General features: G+C 44.1%; 1 protein-coding gene across 1 annotated transcript; it reads left to right on the top strand.

The window, feature by feature from the left end:
* Positions 1 to 1,472: 1,472 nt before the first annotated feature.
* kcnj12a (potassium inwardly rectifying channel subfamily J member 12a) lies at positions 1,473 to 2,783 on the top strand. Its single transcript, XM_056429986.1, has one exon. The coding sequence runs from the start codon at positions 1,473 to 1,475 to the stop codon at positions 2,781 to 2,783; it is 1,311 nt and encodes a 436-aa protein (XP_056285961.1).
* Positions 2,784 to 21,170: the final 18,387 nt, after the last annotated feature.

Here is a 21,170-nt window from a genome sequence, read left to right as displayed (position 1 = left end):
TATCAAGCATTTTGCATTTGTATAATCTTGTATTTCTTTGTGTCAGCTAAAGTACCAGTATGTAATTACAATAAATACATAATGCAGGGCATTGCACGGGGGAGAACTCTACTATCTACCTGTATGAGGCATCATGGGAAGGTGCTAGAAATGAAGCAACATGATTTATAATACTGCAAATTGTACAGAATGGGGTCAAATAAATAGTCTTACACATCCCCATCCCCGTCCACCGCATCTGGAGTTGCATCTGCACGGAGACAGTGGCACACATACAACTCCCCTCGGAGTGTGTTTGAATACTCGCACACACACACACGCACACAAGCCAGTCTACGCCCCGAACAAAAAGTATTGTGGCGAAAGGACAACGGCAAATTTAAGAGCACAACATAAATAGAGGCGCACAGATTGTCTGTTGAATATGTGATGACTGCATGGCATGCTGCTCATCAGCTATAAATACAAGCATGTGCTAGCATTCCCTATCACTGGTAGGCCTGAAATATGACAGCCCTCCTAATTTCATAAAACACCTAACCAAGATATGAGAAGTGACTCACAGGACGGCCTTTTTTTCTTCTTCCCATTACAGAATAATAAACATCTGTTAGGTGACTTAGTTTGTCTCCACTGCCAACCGTCTCATTTGAAAGAGAAAAGCACAGGAAAGGCCATGTGACCGAAGTGGATCTGCTCTTCACTCACACAGCCAGCATCAAAAGACACGAGGACCCTTCAGTGAGGACCGATTGGATTTTGAGTCGTGATGTTTTAAAGAGAGCAAGATGGCGAGGAGAAGGAGTGTGAATTAACCGAAGCAAACCTTGTGCAGTAGAAGTGGGGCAGAGGAAAGGGTGATCTTATAACACATAACAATGTAAATAATAATCTGTAATGAAATATCAGACTTTACAAGAGCAAAGACGTATCAGACGCTGGTCCCCCAGTAGACTTACTACAGCATTAGTTAACAGGAAGACTTATAATAAAAAAAATATGACAATTGATAGATGATCAAAATGGTCATATATCAAAAATGTTAATCTAATGCAGGTATCTAGAATATACCCCCCCAAAAATCGTTTTTATTCAAATAAGAACACTTAAGAAACTGTAAGTGGTGACGGTGAATTGGTCATTTGTGCTCATTCAGTGGAAGGATCTATACATATTAGTGGCTTTGATTTCGGGCCAGAAGCAGAACTATCTGAGTGTTATGTAAGTTTTACAGGGTTTTGCAGTTCAGGTTCTGGTCATGAATGGTGTGATTTCATTGTGTGACTGAAAGAAGCTCACATTGTTCTCCTCTCTTGACATTCTCTACAGGGATTGGATTCAAGCTCAAGACTCCCACCCAGCTCCCCATCTATGACTCACCAAAATGCAACTTAGCCAGTGATCAAGCGGCGAGGGGCCTCGATCACTCCCGGCCTTCCCTCCGCACCGACCCCGGAGCCGCCGCCAGGAGCATGAGCGTGGGAAGAATCAATCGCTACAGCATTGTGTCGTCCGAGGAAGAGGGCCTCCGCCTCACGACCATGCATGGTATGAACGGCTTTGGCAATGGCAAGATCCACACACGCCGCAAATGCCGCAACCGCTTCGTCAAAAAGAATGGCCAGTGCAACGTGCAGTTTGCCAACATGGAGGATAAGTCGCAGCGCTACATGGCCGACATCTTCACCACGTGCGTCGATATCCGCTGGCGATGGATGCTATTAGTCTTCACTCTGGTTTTTGTTGTCTCCTGGCTGGCCTTCGGCTTAGCCTTTTGGGTCATCGCTTTGCTGCACGGAGATCTGGATAACCCCGCCGGAGATGACAACTTCACTCCTTGTGTCCTCCAGGTCACTGGATTTGTGGCCGCCTTTCTCTTCTCCATTGAAACACAGTCTACCATAGGTTATGGCTATCGCTGTGTGACTGAAGAGTGCCCGGCGGCTGTCTTCATGGTGGTCTTCCAGTCCATAGTGGGTTGCATCATCGATTGCTTTATGATTGGCGCCATCATGGCCAAGATGGCGAGGCCTAAGAAGCGAGCACAAACACTGTTGTTTAGCCACAATGCTGTCATTGCCATGCGGGATGGAAAGCTGTGCCTCATGTGGAGGGTGGGGAACCTTCGCAAAAGCCACATCGTAGAGGCCCATGTGAGGGCACAGCTCATCAAGCCTCGGATCACCGATGAAGGGGAATACATTCCTCTTGACCAAATAGACATTAACGTGGGCTTTGATAAAGGTCTGGACCGGATTTTCTTGGTTTCACCCATCACTATTCTCCATGAGATAGATGAGGCGAGCCCCCTGTTTGGGATCGGCAAACAGGACTTAGAGACAGCAGACTTTGAGATCGTCGTCATCTTGGAGGGGATGGTTGAAGCCACCGCCATGACCACACAGGCTCGAAGCTCCTACTTGGCCTCCGAGGTCCTTTGGGGTCACCGTTTCGAGCCGGCCTTGTTTGAGGAGAAGAACGTGTACAAGGTGGATTACTCTCACTTTCACAAAACCTACGAGGTGCCGACCACCCCCCGCTGCAGTGCCAAGGACATGGTGGAGAACAAGTTTTTAGTCCCGAGCTCTAACTCGTTCTGCTACGAAAATGAGCTGGCCTTCCTGAGCCGCGATGATGGGGAGGAGGATGTCGGTGGTGGTGGTGGTGGTAGCAGGGCACTGGCGAACCTCAGTCCAGACAGGAACAGCAGACATGAGTTTGAACGCTTACAGGTCAACAGGACGCTGGATCAAAGGTCATATCGGAGGGAGTCGGAAATATGACCTTGACACATTGACCCTGGACCGACTTTCAATAACTGTATCCAAGGGTGAAATGCAGAACAATGCAAAGTGCCATAGGAAAAGCTGACTACTGTGAACGTTTGGAAAAGAAGTAAGACCACAGTTAAAGGGACATGAGGAAAAGCAAGAGTACGCATCTTAGACATCGTGGTAAGGAATGTCTACAATCAAGGAAAAGGGAAAGACCTTCTTCCTGAATGGAAACTTGAATCTTTTTTCACACTTTAAATTAAGAGTGTTCAATGATAGCGCATCGAAAACTATGACTGAACCATATAATCAAAATTGTAGGTGTAAATACATTGCTTAGGTAAGTTATGTTTTATGTGCAGTATCAGTTTCCCACAAAAAAAATTCATTATTATTTCCACTTGATCTTGGGCACAAATAATAGTGTTACAAGGCTTCTCCTGAGCTCTTGCGCTGCGTTCAGTGACACATTGAAAATGCGAGCGCTGCAGCATTCAGATGCAATGAGACGTGATAACACATCTGACGGTGAGCCACTGAGAACAACATAATTCAACACCTTCATTTATGTATTGGTGTGATCCCAAAATATACCATTGTTGGCTAAATGTATTGCACTATGAAGAACATTTCGGAATTGTTGAATAGAAATACCATTATATGAAGCGTCACTATTTATATCCTCTTAACGCCTCATATTTCAACCATATAAGCCACTGACTTCATGATTTGGTTGCACAACACATGTCATGTTCAAACATTGATAAGTAGTCAGATAAAAGAAAACAGAAGCACAAATGGGGGACACCTGTCCTACACGAAGAAAATCATATTGGTTGCAATATCCAAGTTTGTATTGATTAAATAAAAAACTGAATAGCAGCAATGTGTTATTCCACAACAAGATGCACCTTAAAGTCTACCTTTACTTGCACAACTTGAAAAAGATTATATAAATTAAGTTAAACTAATTCCTGTATACAAGCTTTCTTCCAAAGGGAAATTCAGACTGTAACAAACTGGCATAAATTGATGACACTTAATGTTGTTGTCCTCTTTAAAAATGAATCTATGCATATAGAGATCAAACCTATCGAGTTATGTTAGAGCTGAAATTATGTTATGACATTAATTAATTAATACCTAGGGCAAAAAATAGACCAAAAAAAATCAAAAACTGAATTTCTAAAAGTAGCATTTAAATTCATCAATCAATCAATCAATCATCTATCTTCAAATAAATTGATAGTCAAACTTTCATATATCGCTAAAACCTTTAAAATGTCCACAAGAATAATGCAAGAATGATCATGATTCTTTAACCATCCATTCCAAATAAGAAGACGAGCATCACAAGAGTGAATGTGTCTTCATTACGACGCCGCGTTACGCTCATAAGGTTAGAGTCGTCCACTTTACAGGAGCCGGCTTGGCATTTCATCTCATTTTACATCAAATGTGGGTACATTTAGATGCTCTTTATATTGTTAATAAAAGAGTCAATATCAGTAAATGTTATATAATAATTATATGACAAATGTATCCTTTAACAAGTAATGTGTGCAAGACTAAGTTTGACTAAAAACCTGTTATCACCCTCATCGCTGTCTAAACCGATATATTTATACACGAGTAGCAGTAAAAGAAAGAGACAATAGCTTTCTCCTTCACTCCTCATATGGACTCCTCTGACATTTAAAAACATTATATACTGTAAATGCATTTTTTTTAGCATAGAGTTAATACACTGGACCGAGTTTGAATAGAAGCAATTAAAACATAAGCACATCTTTCTGAATAAACTTTCGTAGGCATGTCCTTAATGATTCTCTTGTAAGACACTGAACATGCATTTGTACAATTCCTGATTCCCAGAAAACAAGTGAATGAATGGAGGAGAAGGACCCTGCATTATTTTTCTTCTTGTACTCGTATGCATACGAGTTCTCAGACTTGATACCAAAGTAATGAGTGCAGTCTTAAGTTTTGTGTTTGTTCCCAAAGTTATGTTCCAAAAAACTGTTCAGACTGATTAGTTAGTCATGGTTAGTCACCAGTTTGCAAATAGTCTCTCTAGATTTACATTATTCCAAAAATATTCGCCACTAATTAAAGCAAATCCCTGTTTGACTAAATGTTAAAACCTAATTCAATCAGGTGCTAGTAGTTTAAAAGACATGATGCATGATCACTTTTTTCTTTGGCATGAACAATAGCATTTAAAAAAAGAAAAATATCCGTTATTGTAGACATCTAGTTACTTAAACCTAAACATGTTAATGTTGGTATCACTAAATACTGTTTATCAAGTCCAGCTTATCTATTACTTCACTAAAACATGGGCGTTATGTCTGCGTAGATCAATTTGAGTTAAATGTCATACATGAAAGATTACACATGTGTTGAAGAAGAACAACATGAACACAGAGAAGAGAACCATAAAATGGTTCTCATGTTGGTCACAATGACTCATATTTTCCTAATAGTCATTTAACTCAATATATTATATTTCTAGGTTATATGTTGCTTTTTAGAACATTGTGGGATGTAGTAAAATATAAAGAGCATGTTTTGGCAAATAAGTGAAGCGTTCTTTACCCAGCCCAAAATATTTATTATGAATATTGCCTTCTGGGAAGGTTATATACAATGATGTGTGAAGCCTCTGCTCCTACACAGTGGCAAAAAGAAAGGTGAAGCATTTCTACAGAATATTTTTTTTTGCAGATTGTTTTAGCTTTGATGATGCCCACCTCAGCCCTTAAAAAAGAAACACACACAATTGTTTTTGCGAGACATAAAGGTTTCTAGTGTAAAAAGTATAGAATCATAAAAAGTATATTAGGGAGCAGGAGGCTGAACAACCTGCTTATTTTTATACAAAGTTCTTTTTGATAGAATAACGCAATCATTATTTATCTGTTTTTATTAGGAGTACTACAATGAAATCACTAATGAGAGGCAAAAATATGATTCTCGTCTCCCTTTTCAATGCTTTGATTTCTGTTGTTTCATTTCAGCACAGATCCTCATGATTTAACAGGTATTTCTCTTAAAGGGATGATTGGAAAAGCTTTTGACATCTGTAGAAGTCTTCCTATGTCCAGCAAATTGTCTACTGGGCTTTTGATTTTAATTCAAAGTCATTTAAATCCTTAAATTAAAATATAACTGTGAAAAAAAAGGTTGTTTTCATCTCTTTTTGTTGAGTGTGTGTGTGTGTGTGGGGGGGGGGGGGGGGATTGAGATGAGAGATCAGGAAGTCACCACAGTCAGATTACTTCCTGGTCTGGAGCCAATTATTAGAGAAGGCTCATAAATTATTCACTGTGACACACACAAAAAAAGAAAAAATAGAAACAGCTGCCAGAGGCCTTTTGGCCCCACTGAACTGGCAAGAAGAGGCCTGCGGCTGACTTGGTCAGATCAATATCATTATTTCTTTACGACATCAGAACTGATGAAACATTATTGTGCATTCAATTGTACTGAGCCTTAGCAGGAATAACAGCAGGCATAACAAATAAAATGAATAATAGCTAAATTCTATTTAGCTGCTTTTTAGTTTCAGGGTCCTGGCATCATGCATGCTGGCCAACCGCCAGGCCAACAAAGATACGGTAATATTTGGACCGATAATATTGGTGTAGCTAAACCTTGTCACCTCTGCTGTTCAGTCATCTGGTTTTCAAGTACAATATAATATGGGATGAGAATAAAGCTCTTAACAATGTTTTCCAAATCTACCGTTTACAGTTTAAAAATAACACAGTGGGAGTGCCGCCTCCTGCTTGGTTAAAACCACACTCTTATTCAAATGAGAATTTAAGTAGGGAAAACACATTCAAAATAACTCAACAACACTTTGTGACCCTAACCCTAACCCCAACCCTAGTGCCAGTGCCCCACTTGGTTCCCCTTGGGGAACCCCGCTTTTTTCCTAACCTAACCCCAACCCTAACCCCTAACCCCAACCCCAACCCCAACCCTAACCATAATCCCAACCCTAACCCCAACTCAATGAGAAATGTTAGACCCTTCACCTTTCATCAACTCACCTTTCTTTGGATGCTTCCCATCGCGCCTTTTAACCGATCATACAGTATACTTATTAATGGGCCCTTGCTTATATATTTATATATTTTAAAATTAATTTTCTATATATTTATTAATTATTTGATCACTTTTAATTTTATTTTTCATCTTGTATTGTTATACTTCAAGCACTTATTATTCATTTTTAGATGTGTTGTGTTCCTCACCCTCCCTTCCTCATCCCCCCATTATTTATCCATCATTAATTTATGAATTATTAGGTTTCTTATTATCTATTTTCTATTTTAAGCACTTATTTCTTTTAGATGTTTTGTCTATTGTTATGGTCTTTCTCCTTTTATTGTTATTATTATTTATTTGATCTATTATCTTTTATTGATTATTACTGCCGTCATTGCTTTTAACATATTTTTATTCTCACATTAATATTTTATTGCCATTGTTTTAGCACATTTGGAAGCATCCTCCCATATATTAAGCATATTTGTTCCCCCCCCCCCCTCTCTCTCTTTTTATCCTCCCCTTTTTTGTCACCCCCTTTTTTGCTTTTATCCTCATGAGTGTTAGGATCTGGAGTTTGTGTCTTGTTTTGAAGTCCTTGTGTCGTCTGTCTCCCTGTGATTGTCTGCCCTGGTCCTGATTGTTTACTTCTGTGTGATTGCTGGTCCTGCCCTCATTGTGTCCACCTGTGTCTCGTTCCCCATTGTCCAATCCTCTCACCTTGCCTGTGTATTTAAACCCTGTTTGTCTCATTCCCAGTGTGGCTTCGTACTGTTTGGTCAGCGTTTTTGTCGTTCCTGTCTGGTCTGGTCTATGATTTTTGGAGTTAAATAATAGTTTGTGCAGTAATGTCGGCATTTGGGTCCTGCTTTTTGAGTCGTGACAATGAGCCATTTCCTGGTCTTCTCCTCCTCATCTACTGCCGGGCCCGGCCCTGTCGCACATTTGGCCTTAAAACTATTTCAAGATGATTTTAGTCCAATTCTACCCTCTTTTAAAACCTTGAGTCCCTCTTGTGCCAGTGCCCCTCTTGGTCCTCCTCGGAGCACCCCACATCTTCCCAACCTAACCCTAACCCGGTGATGAATAATCCTGAACTCTTTGCACGAGATCTGTGGCCATCGGTTCTTTCTAAATAATTCAGGTTGGGGTGTTTAAATCCCCCCACAGTGAGCGACAGATGTGGGATTAACATACCGGCCACTGGTTGTGCTGAGCTCAGGCATTGGGTCTCAGCACTAACTGACACTGAGATCATAGAGGCTACGCTGGAGGCATTTGCCAAGTTGTATTATTTAACAGGGCCTGGGCAGTGTATATTAGGCTTTGTGTGGCTTGATGTCACACACATAAAGTAGAAGTGAAGCTTCCAGGATTAGGGGGGTGTTAATGAGTGCCTAATGCACAACGGCATTATTATTAGATTTTTCACAAGTGTCACCCGGGTTCTGGAAGTCAGAATTTGACTTCACTCCTTTTTTTAATGCTGTGATGTCAAACCCGTGTACTGTCATAGCAGAATTAGATGCCAAGAGATCCTGGATAATTAAGGGCATGTCAGGAAAAACTGCCCTGTAAGTGAGATGGTTGCTAACCCCTCAGACATTTCATTCAGGAGGGATGGGCATGCCCATTGGGATGGATACACTTACTTGAGTAATTCTCATCAGTATTCTTGTGCTAAGTATTTATAGAAATGTTTGAGTATCTATGACAACAATTTCACTTTACCAACTTGGTTCAGGGCTCAGGTGTAAAGCTGTTTTACAGTAGGTGCTATTTGTTGCTACACAGTGTCAATTTAACACTTAAAGAGTACATTTTAACACTCAGCCAGTGAAAATATGGTCCCTTATCTTAAAGTGTTAAAGTAACACTGAACATAGTGTTAACATTTAAGAATTAACGCAACTCTGGTAGTTATTATTTTACTCTACACTACACTGAGAAGTGTTCATTTTGATTAATACTAGTCCGAGTCTCAAATATAAATAACACTTGCAGTGTTATTTATACACTCCTTAGTGTAGAATAATAACTCTTACCAGAGTTGCGTTAACTCTACAATCGTATTACTATGTTCAGTGTTAATTTACATTATATCACATCACATGTCATGTCATTTAGCTGACACCTCTATCCAGAGAGAGATAGATAGATATAGATAGATAGATAGATAGATAGAGATAGATAGATAGATATTTGTTCTAAATTACGCACCAGCGAGTTGACACCCAGGACCTCTTGGGAATGTCCCTTCTGTGACTCCCAGGGAACTGTTGCCTGAGCCAGCTGGGGCCTGGACTCACACATTTGCTCACATGACATGTTTTAAAAAGCGTTAAACCTACAGAAGACTCAGGGAGCCGGTTAAAGGATATGAAAGGATGCAGCAAGAAGCCTCACCGGGCTCCCTGCCAGCCAGCCCATATAGACTAGTTATAATTAATGCTGGAACAAACTCCCTGTAGTCTGAACTCTTGATGACAGTCAAATGAGGGGAAATCGTGCTGAAGGGGCGATATAAAGCTCTTCAGTGTCAAGCTGCATGTGGCTCTCTGGCCACAGTTTCACCGCTAAAAGTTCTCCATGTTAGTTCCTGCGATGCTCAATGAAAGATCCTGTAGTCTATACTGTATTATTCTACACTTTTTATATATTGAAATAGTATCTACTACACAGGAATTCATATCCATTAATGCATAAGCTGATCCCAAGCTTTTACAAGTGGACAAAATAGTACAAAACCTTTAAAATCAAATATCACGTCATTCTGTCTTACACACTCCACTGTATGAGGAGATCAACGACTGGTACAGGCTGAGGGGTTAAATGAACCTGTTCTATAAAGAGATACCGACTGTGTACTGTTCTGAACACATCACAAGTGTCTCAAGTGTGATGAGAACTTATCCGGTAACTGAGACATGTTTTCAAGTCTGTTGCCTAAATGGAAGAGACACAACAGCCTTGTCCTACTACCCACGCTTGTCGTCTTGTCAGATAAGCCGAGAGCGCACTGTGTCGTCTATCAGCTGTCGAGATTCTTAAAGACACAGAGGGATACCGTCGGTCGACAACATCATCGACGGATCACTTGAGCTCAAGAGAAGATATTTTGACAGAATTATTTAAAGCCCCGCCCACAGGTGTTTCTACTAGGCTAATTAGACCTATGTACACCATTTATGGTGCACATGATTACACACAGGAAAGTGAGAGAGACGTCAATCAATCATGTCCAAGCATGCTCACACTGTCCTGGGAAGAGCTCTAATTAGGCAATTGAAAACATTTGTGTAGGTGTTAGCCAGTGTTCTGTTTTTTTTAAGCATTAAGAATTAAGGTAAAAATATGACAACGTCCTACCTTGACAAGGCGAGCCATTTGGAGCTCTAATTTGAGAAAGGGGTCGTGTGTAGCATTAAAGATGGCGGCACATTATGTGTCTTATCTTCTCCCGGTAACAGCGGGTGCCTCTATTCTCTTCTAATTCTTGAAGCAACTGGAATAGACAACCTGAGGGGACATATGGGGGCCACTCTCATTTCCTTGCTCTCAACCCTTGGTAATTACCTATGTGTGTCCAAAGGCCCTCATCGTGCTTCAGAGAAGGAGAGAAAGAAAGACCAAGATGGTGAAGTTATGTACTGAAGTTATGAACAGGTCTACTGTAACATACATACAGTTCTACAAAAGCTCAGAGACACAAGCCATGAAATATTAGCTCAACTCACTATTATTTATCTTTCTGTGCAACATAAAGGTGGATGTTTAATGGTTATTAGTTGCCCCTTCAATCTTTCTCCAGGATGGACAGGTGCAATATATGTAATGTGTACAGAAGGACAGATTAGAGTTAAAACACATTCAATGAATATGACAGAGTGTATGAATAGTTCGTAGTAGGCATATTACACGATGGAGACCTCCACGATACATCAGGCAGATGGAGGTAGAGAGGAGGAGTGGGTGGAGTCTCAACAGGGCAATGGCATAGTTGGTCGTAGGCATATTTCACGATCCAGACCTCGATGATCCATCAGGCAGATAGGATCTATGCCGTCTCATAGGGTCGGATGAAGGACTCCGGGGAGAAAGCAGAGTTAGTAATGTGCAATAGAGCGAAACAAATTCATCCATAAGGAGAGAGAAAAGAGGAGATAGGTGCTCAGTGTATCCTAAAACGTCCCCCAGCAGCCTATAAGCCTATAGCAGCATATCAAGGGGCTGGACCAGGTGAACCTGATTCAGCCCTAACTATAAGCTCTGTCAAAGAGGAAAGTCTTTAGTCTACTCTTAAATGAGGTGACTGTGTCTGCCTCCCGGACTGAAGGTGGAAGCTGGTTCCATAAAAGAGGAGCTTGATAACTAAAGGCTCTGGCTCCCATCCTACTTTTTAAGACTCTAGGAACTACAAGTAGCCCCGCATTTAGTGAGCGCAGCTCTCTAGTGGGGCAATATGATACTACAAGCTCCTTAAGATATGATGGTGCATCACCAATCAAGGCTTTGTAGGTTAAGAGAAGAATTTTAAAAGGGATAAATGATAATTCACATAGCTTCAGTGTAATTGTATGGTGCTGAGGTTTGAAGATATTGGGCCCATTACAATGGATATCTGAGGTATTTGGTGAAGCACAAAATACCAATAAAATAACATTTTGAGAACATCTCATTCAAAACAACACGCATGAATCAAATAATAAAATCAACGGAGCATATTGTGAACAGTATCTTCGAGGAAAGTATTCAGATGATTTTGGGAAGCCTTGAGTACAAAACACTAAATGCCAGTACGCTTTATTGTATTAGAGTAAACCACAGCCCAAAGCTTCAAACTTAAACAAACCCCACAGTAACTGAGAAGAAAAATAAGAGTCAGCAAAACTGTGTCAGTCCCAGAAGTGAGGTCATGAGAAGAGACACAGAGCTGCAACTACAGTCTCTCTGGTCTCCCCAGGGGTAGACTCACATCTGTCAGCACCCTTCTCTAATGCAGCTCTCAGTGAATGGCAACCGATTAAAAGGTACTTCTCCCCAAATACGCCTCCTCACACATATACACCTTGCACCCCCTTCATCCCTAGCCTACATACACTTTGCCGGGAAGCATGGGTCATCTCTTGTTGGCTGGCATCACTCTGTCCCAGGACACACACCTTGCTCCAGCCTGGACAACGTCTCCAGTGTCAGGCAGAATGAGGGTCTTTGTTCAGGGAGACTCAATACAGGACCTGCACTCGCAGAAGTAGTTGCTTGGTTTGATAAGGAGAACAGTATCCCTTTTAACATTGTGAAGAACTGACTGCTAAAGTGGAAATGGGGACAGTTATAACAACTTTGCAGACCATGCTTGCTTGAGTAGATGTTTTTTTTTAACTCTTCGAGTACATGTGGTTTGTGGGGGCTTCTTTTGTAAATACTTAGACTAGTAATACCAATATTACTGTTTTATTAAGGGTACCAATCCAATACTTTTAATTGGACCTAACAATTCTACTTTAAACCTGCTATATATGTCTATGCTCTTGGATGTTTTCAAGACAATATGTTTAGCTTTTTTTATTCCATCTCTTGGATGTGACATAATCAACAAACACCCTGTTGAAAAACAGCTGAACTGACACCCAACAAAAAAGATGTAACTGCAGTGAATCACACAACTGAATGGGCTGGTTACATAAGCCAATACAGCATGTCATTGTATGCCCTGGAAAAGACAATTTATACAATTTGAAATAACGTTACGTTACAAACTTTAATTAACACGACAAGAACACGACAGTTAACTTTATTATACAAGTGCAGATGTGGGTTTTCTCAGCAAAATGATCTATTTGAGCCGTAAATCTCAGTTAATGACAGGCGTGATGAGTCATTTGTAAAAAAATCTTCAGTTGTTTAGTTTTGTCGTTTTGTTTTTTAACCCCTGGCCGGCAGAGATCGTACGAGCGAACCACATCAACAACAGTGGAGCCGCTACTACGGGGAGACGACGAAAACATAGAGGGAAACGGAGCGGAATTCGGAACAGACTGAGAGTTCAAGCCCACCGTCCACCTCTGCCCAGCATCCTTCTTGCTAACGTCCAGTCTCTGGAAAATAAGATGGATGATGTTAGGGCAAGGATCAGATTCCAACGGGACATGAGGGACTGTAATATCTTTTGTCTGACGGAAACATGGCTGACCCCGCTGGTGCCGGATCGAGTCATATGCCCAACCGAGTCCTTCTCTGTTTTCCGTGCAGACAGAACGGAAGAGTCTGGTAAATCTAAGGGTGGAGGGTTTGCTTCATGACTAACAACATGTGGTGCGACCCCAAGAACATTAAGACTCTTTCTCGTTCCTGCTCGCGAACCTGGAACATCTGACGATCTCATGCCGTCCATTCTACCTTCCCGGGAGTTCAGCTCGGTCATCACCACAGCCGTCTACATACCACCACAAGCGGACACCGGCGTAGCACTATCGGACCTACATGATGTGTTATGTCGGCATCAGAACAAGTATCCCGACGGCTGTGGTGGTGGCTGGGGACTTTAATAGGCTAACCTAAAAAGTCATGCGAACTTTCACCAGCACATTATGTGTGCTACCAGAGGAAAGAACGTTGGACCACTGCTATACGCCATTCAAGAGAGGCTACAAGGCTGTCTCTCTCCCTCCGTTCGGAAAATCAGACCATGCCGCCATTTTTCTGCTTCCGGGGTACCGGCAAAAGATCGCGCGGGAAGCGGTAGTGACGAGGAACGTGAAGCGGTGGTCTGACCAATCAGAGGCTGAGCTACAGGACGCTCTGCGTGTCGTCGACTGGGACATGATCCAATCCAGTTCCAGTGACGTCAGCGAGTTTGCGGAAGTAGCAATGAGCCTCATAGCAACGCTAGCGGACACCATCGTCCCCACGGTAAAAGTTAGGGTCTTTCCTAACCAAAAGCCGTGGGTTGATGGATCCATCCGTGAAGCTGTGAACGCCCGTACTGCTGCCTATAACTCCGGTCTTGTATCCGGCAACATGGACGAGTACAAGGCAGCGGTCTATGGACTGAGGAGGGCGGTGAAGGAAGCCAAAAGGAGGTACCGAGACAGAGTGGAATCACAGATGGAGCAGCGCGACACCAGGCGCCTATGGCAGGGGCTACGGACTATCACAGACTACCAGAGCAATGGTGAGTGCCGACGCATCCCTAGCGGACGACCTGAACTCATTTTATGCACGGTTTGAGGCTAGCAACAACAGCGCTAGCTCGCCGGCTAACAACAACACCGTTAGCGTAGCCGAGGTGAGTTCTACCGCTGGGGACGAACACACACTCTCTGTGACCGAGCACAGTGTGAGGAGGGCTCTGTTGAGGGTGAACACCAGGAAAGCTGCAGGTCCAGATGGCATATCTGGGCGAGTACTGAAGACCTGTGCTAACCAGCTAGCTCCAGTGTTCACCACAATATTCAACCTCTCCCTGGCTGAGTCCGTGGTCCCCGCCTGCTTCAAGAGATCCACTATTGTCCCTGTGCCCAAGAATGCTTCTCCAGCATGTATGAATGACTACCGACCGTGGCCCTCACCTCGGTGGTCATGAAATGCTGAGAGGCTGATAAAGGACTACATCTGCGCCTTCCTCCTTCCTCCATGGACCCGCTGCAGTTTGCTTATCGCCCAAACAGATCCACAGATGATGCTGTCTCCCAGGTACTGCACACCACACTCTCTCATCTGGACAGCCAGAGGGGGCTATGTGAGACTGCTGTTCATTGATTATAGTTCAGCTTTCAACACCATAGTCCCTCCAGACTGGCCGGCAAGCTGATTGAGCTGGGACTGAACACCCCCTGTGTGCTTGGATCCTGGACTTCCTGACCGCCAGGCCACAGGTGGTCAGGGTGGGCAGACACACCTCCAAATCCCTCACCCTGAACACAGGATCCCCAGGGTTGCGTCCTCAGCCCCTACTGTACTCCCTGTACACACATGACTGTGTGGCCAGGTTCAGCTCAACACCATCATCAAGTTTGCGGATGACACAGTGGTGGTGGGCCTGATCTCCGACAACGACGAGAAGGCCTACCTGGAGGAAGTTGCTGATCTGTCACTCTGGTGCCAGGACAACAGCCTCATCATGAATGTCACCAAAACTAAGGAGCTGATTGTGGACTTTAGGAGGGTACAACAACAGAGGACGTACTCACCACTGGGGATTAACGGGACTACTGTGGAGAGGGTGAGCGGTATAAATACCTGGGAGTCCACATCACCGAGGATCTGACATGGTCAACGAACACAGACACTCTGGTGAGAAAGGCAAGGCAGCGCCTCTACCACCTCAGGCAGCTGAGGAAATTTAAAGTTTCCCAGAGGATCCTTCAGTCCTTCTACTCTGGAGCTGTAGAGAGCGTCCTGACAGGAAGCATCACAGCCTGGTTTGGCAACTGCTCCGCTCAGGACAGGAAGGCTCTGCAGAGAGTAGTGCGTCGGCTGAACGCACTATTGGAACTACACTCCCCACCCTGCAGGACTTGTACACCAGGAGGTGCAGAACCAGAGCTGGCAGGATCATGAAGGATCCTCACCACCCCAACAACAGACTGTTTCAGCTGCTGCGGTCAGGCAGGCGCCATCGTAGTCACGCTGCAAGAACAGAGAGACTGAGACGGAGTTTCTTTCCTCAGGCCATCAGGACTGTGAACTCCGACCTCACCAGGACCCCACATAGACCCACACAACTGGCCCTCTTAGGCACACACACACACACACACACACACACACACACACACACTTACTGTAAATATTGTGTTGTTTTTTATTGTAAATAGTGTGTACTTGTTGCCCTTGCACATTCCTGCTGAGCATTGCCACTTTCATTTCACTGCACACCCTGTGTGTGTATGTGACAAATAAAACATCTTGAATCTTGAATCTTGAATCTTGAATCATTGGAGGATATATTTTTGATCCCTAACTGTCCGGGCTTTGTCTCTTGACTTTGTAAAGAGCATGGCCCCATCTTGCGCTGCTCTCGGGTGATTACTCCGCCATTGCTCCCCTCTCTGTAACCAATCAGCGAGGAGAATGCTGGGACGCCAAAAGATCAACCAATAAGCGCGGACGTAGGTCACAGCAAAGATGGCGTCCTATGTATCGTGAAGTGGAGAAGCTTTTTTGAAAAACTGAAAAAGTCAGGTAAGCATCACATTTAGTAATTACATATTGACTCTGGGCTTTGTCATATTGTCCGCGGCACGCATAGTTTTCTCCAGCCATGTATACATCTGTATCTTAACTCAGTAGTTAATGCTCATGAATGACATCGGCAGCTAACGGCTAACGTTAACCTGCCAAATTATATACAACGGAAGCTAGCTCGAGTAGTATCTCAAATACAAGTGTATTGTCTCTTTGGGTTTTAAAATACATATAAATATAAATATATGTTTACAAAGAGTGTGTTTGTTTCTACCAGGATGAAGGTGGTCAATGTGAAGCAAGCCATTCTACAGGCTTGGAAAGAACGATCGAGTGACTACCAGTGGTCCATTAACATAAAAAAAAAACTTCCCAAAGGGAGCAACATGGGACTATCTCAGTGGCGGGCCGTCAGGGCCAGCAAGGCCTTCTCTGCTGGCCTAAACATCATCAGAATATATATTTTTTTCTAAATATATTTTCCCACAAATATGTATTCAATTATTTCCCAGAGTAAGAGTTATTCTCTTAATTTCATAGCGTTCCTCTTGGTTGCGCTGCTGCCAGCGCCAGGTTGAGATTTGGAGGGCTGGTCTTTATGTTAGATCTTTTATCCAATCATATTCAGCCATCGTGTGTTGCCAGGGGCTAAAATCTGCCCTTAGGCCTTCAGAATCAACATTGCGGGCGCTGGTAGCTTCAAGTGAATGGGAATGACAATGTTGTGTCAACCAATCAGCTTTAGAGTTGGCTCCTCTAGGCCTTCTAGAAGGCCCCGGAACCGGCACAGGAGCCAGCTAGCAGGCGGAGTGCTGCACGTCTTTTGATTGGATTACCAATATTGAGAGGCGGGTCCTATGGGCAGGTAGACGCAAAACCTCAGAACTAGGAAACTGAATTTGATAAAGGAATTATTTCGCGGACTACAAAGCTGTTTTTTCAACCCACAATGGCGGAAGGAGGAGAAGATGTCGATTTGGTCGAGCATATACCTTTTTCTTTGGGTGCGACAATGCCCTGTTTAGTGAACAAACTAGTGCAAGTGACTTTTTTCTTCTTCTTTTTCTCCGTCCCGATGCGCGCATTCTGCAGCGCGCGAGACGGAGAGCCGAGAGAAATGACATGCTGTTGTGTAGATACGATCAACATCAGACGGCTGTTTAGTTTAATAAATGAACAAAGACGTGCTATAGAGAAAATGACGGGGGCGGGCCCATTTTTTTTAATGTCATGCGATCTACCAATACTACGCCGCGATCGACGTATTGAGCAGCCCTGGTCTAGAGCCATGGCATCATAATGATAGTAATAGGAGGTGGATTAATTCGGGTGGGACTGTGTAGGACCTCACTGAAGGCCCAGGCCCCAGGCCCACGGCCCGCCACTGGACTATCTTAACCTTGCAGGTTAGCTGAAAGGCTGTGAAGTTCCCCGGCCATCAAACTAATTATTCCACTTAATACCAGCGATAGTATTGCCATTTCCATGTTGGGTTAAGGTTATGTTTGTATATTTCAAAGGCCCCGATGGAGCAGGCGATGATTGGTCCCTCTCCCAACCCTCTTATTTTGTTTTACCTCAAGTGTGCTATAAGTTCCCAGGTGAGAGAAACATCTGTGATTTGGAAAATGTTGTCAGTGAGGTGTTTGTCAAACTGTGTTGATCTTATTTTAATACATTTTCAACGTAACCTTCTCTCTCCTTAGATGGTGTCTTATTCTAGTGTGCTCACAGCCCTATTTGTACTAATGATGAAATAATGCTGTTTACTTTAAGATATGAGCGGTTTAATGAATGTCTCTTTTCTCATAGTTTGACGATTTTTCTCGGGAGCTATGTGTAAAATCACTGCTGGAGATAATGGACATGTTTTGCCATCGACTCAGGTATGTACAATGATCTATGATTGTGTTGTGCATTCTCCATCCTTAGTGTTACCTGTGAAACAAGTCTAACGCATGTATACATACATTTTCAGTTGTATGCCTCGTTTGAATTAAGAAAGCACATTATTCCATTTTGTAATGATATTTTAATACCTAGCACAACCATACAACTCAGTGAAATATGGCAATCATCACTGATCGTAACCATTAATAAACATGTTAAATGGGCTATGTAGATGATATATTCTGAAACTGAGGATTACATTTATTTACATACAAGCTTCTCTCGGATAACTGGCAAAAGAATGCTACTGCTAATTAGCCTTATATCACAAGTTCATCTTTTAGTTTTTACATTTTACTTATTTTGTTAAAATAACGAGCAGATGCAGATGCATATCACTCACTCTTAATCAGCCGCCCAGGATTCTTGGGTATGCAATCTTTGTTAGCCTAATGTTTCTTTTTAAAAACTTTTTATCTGTGGCTGCTGCAGGGCTGTGCCTGGTGCTGCGAAAGGCTCAGAGAACTGGGCTCATCAGCCAGCACAGAGGCCAGACTGAGAACCTGCCAGGAGAGGCTTTACAGTTTGATGAACAGCTCCAAGAACAGGGCCCTGGTCCACATTATTTGGTTGGAGAAACAAGGTGGTGTGTGTGCCTGCTAATGCATGCGCGCGTGTGTGTGTGTGTGTGCGCTTATGAGTTTACATAGGATTGTGCAAAAAAATGTTTGAGCACAAATATATATATATTTCAAAAATAATCCCTGTTAAAGTCACTTGAATTCAATTTGTAAACTTAATGTGACATTTGATGGGGTTTCGTAGAGTTTTAGTCGCCAGTGATTGTTTGGATCACTTGTATTATTTTCGTTGTTGGATGATAGAATAGGCCACCACGCTTGAAACAATACATGTTGGTCAAATCTTATCTTGCATACTTGTTGTGCCAGTTATCTTACTGTGTTTCTGCTGCTGTTCCTCCACAGGGTCCTGGAGCAATGTAGAGCAATCGGTGCTGAAAGTGACAGAAGGCCTTAGCAGTGTACCTTACCAGACACTGAGAACAAAATTACAGGAGAGCGTGTCACTCGTAAAAAGGTGAAGAGTCCTGCCTGGTTTGTAAATACATGGATCTATTTAACTTTGAGAAACTGCTCAGCCTAGACGTGGCAAGATGTTAATTTAAAGTACACACTAGAAATAATATTTGTTTTTGCCAACTCTTCTCACTCTCCTCAGTATTCCCATGATGCTGTCTGAGCAGAGTGAGCCTAGTTCTACCAACACATAACAGGCAACACGCGGGGGGAGCGGATTCTCGACCACTGCTACACTCCCTTCCGGGATGGATACAAAGCCCTCCTCCGCCCACCGTTCGGCAAATCGGACCACCGCTCCATCCAACTACTCCCCGCCTACAGGCAGAGGCTAAAGCAGCAACCAATCGCTGTGAAGGAAGTGCAACGCTGGTCGGACCAATCGGAGTCTATGCTACAGGACTGTTTTGAACGTGCTGACTGGGATGTTCAGGGTCGCGTCGGACAACAACGTCAGTGAGTACGCGTCCTCAGTCACCGGGTTCATCAAGAAATGCATAGATGACGTTGTTCCTACCAAGTCGGTTCGGATTTATCCCAACCAGAAACCGTGGATAAATGGCGATGTTCGCGCTGCACTCCGCGCGTAACACCGCCTGACTCGGGAATATGGCGGAATACAAAAGAGCCCGCTCGACCTCCGTAAGACCATCGGCTCTGCCAAGCGGGAGTTCAGGAACAAGGTGGAGGAAAAGCTCAAGAGCCATGACGTGAGAGGTGTGTGGAAGGGCTACAGACAATCACGGACTTCAGAGGAGAACCAGCAGTGAAGAGAACTCCTCTACCTCCCTCCCAGGCGAGCTAAATACATTCTTTGCTCGGTTCGACGTGACGGCAGCCCGCGAAGGCAGCGCCGCCGAGGAGACCAGCCTGCTGATCATCTCAGAGGCTGACGTGCGCAGAGCCTTCAAGCGGGTGGACATCCGGAAGGCGGCAGGTCCGACCACATCCCGGGCGCGCCTCAGAGCATGTGCAGACCAGTTGGCAGGAGTCTTCGCAGACATCTTCAACCTCTCCTGTCCCAGGCTGTTGTTCCTGAGAGCTTCAAGATGTCCACCATTGTGCCTGTCCCCAAACACCCCAAGGTAACCTGCCTGAATGACTGGAGACCCGTAGCCCTCACCTCGATTGTCAGTAAATGCTTGAGAGGTTGGTCAAGGACTTCATTTGTTCCATGTTGCCTGCCACGCTGGACCCATGGCAATTTGCATATCGTCAAAACAGATCCACCGACGACGCAATTGCCATGGCACTTCACCGCCCTTTCCCACCTGGAGGAGGAACTGTTGTGTGCGAATGCTGGTTGTGGACTACAGCTCAGCGTTCAACACTATTGTTCCCGCCAAGCTCGACACCAAGCTCAGAGGTCTAGGCCTGCACTCTACCATGTGCAGCTGGATACTGGACTTCCTGTCGGGGCGCCGCCAGGTGGTGAGGATGGGCAGTACCACCTCAGAGCCGCTGACCCTCAACACGGGAGCCCCTCAGGGATGCGTGTTGAGCCCTCTCCTCTACTCCCTGTACACCCACGACTGCACGGCCATGCACAGCTCCAACGTCATCATCAAGTTTGCTGACGACACAACAGTGTTGGGGCTGATCACCGGCACGACGAGACAGCCTATAGGGAGGAGGTTGGATCACTGGTACAGTGGTGCCAGGAGAACAGCCTCGTCCTCAACGTCAAGAAGACCAAGGAGCTGATCGTGGACTACAGGAAGCGGAGAGGAGAGCACACCCCCATCTCCATAGACGGAGTTGCAGTAGAGAGGGTCAGCAGCTTCAAGTTCCTCGGCGTGCACATCTCCGAGGACCTCACATGGACCACGACACCACTCACGTGGTGAAAAGGGCCCAACAACGCCTGTATTTCCTTAGGCGACTGAGGAAATTCAACATGGCCCCGCATCCTCAGAACATTCTACACCAGTACCATCGAGTGTTCTGACAGGTTGCATCACCGTCTGGTACGGGAACTGCACCGCCCTGGGCGTAGGGCACTACAGAGGGTGGTGCGGTCGGCACAGTACATCGTTGGAGGTGAGCTTCCTCCATCCTGGACATATACACCAAGCGGTGCGTGGCCAGGGCCAAGCGGATGATGAAAGACAATAACCACCCGCCACAAACTGTTCACCTTCTACCGTCAGGCAGGCGATACCGCAGT

This window comes from Pseudoliparis swirei, chromosome 13 (assembly GCF_029220125.1).
Source record: "Pseudoliparis swirei isolate HS2019 ecotype Mariana Trench chromosome 13, NWPU_hadal_v1, whole genome shotgun sequence".
Classification (NCBI taxonomy): Eukaryota; Metazoa; Chordata; class Actinopteri; order Perciformes; family Liparidae; genus Pseudoliparis; species Pseudoliparis swirei.
The sequence above is the reverse complement of the archived record's forward strand: the minus strand, read 5'-3'. Positions and strand labels throughout refer to the sequence as shown.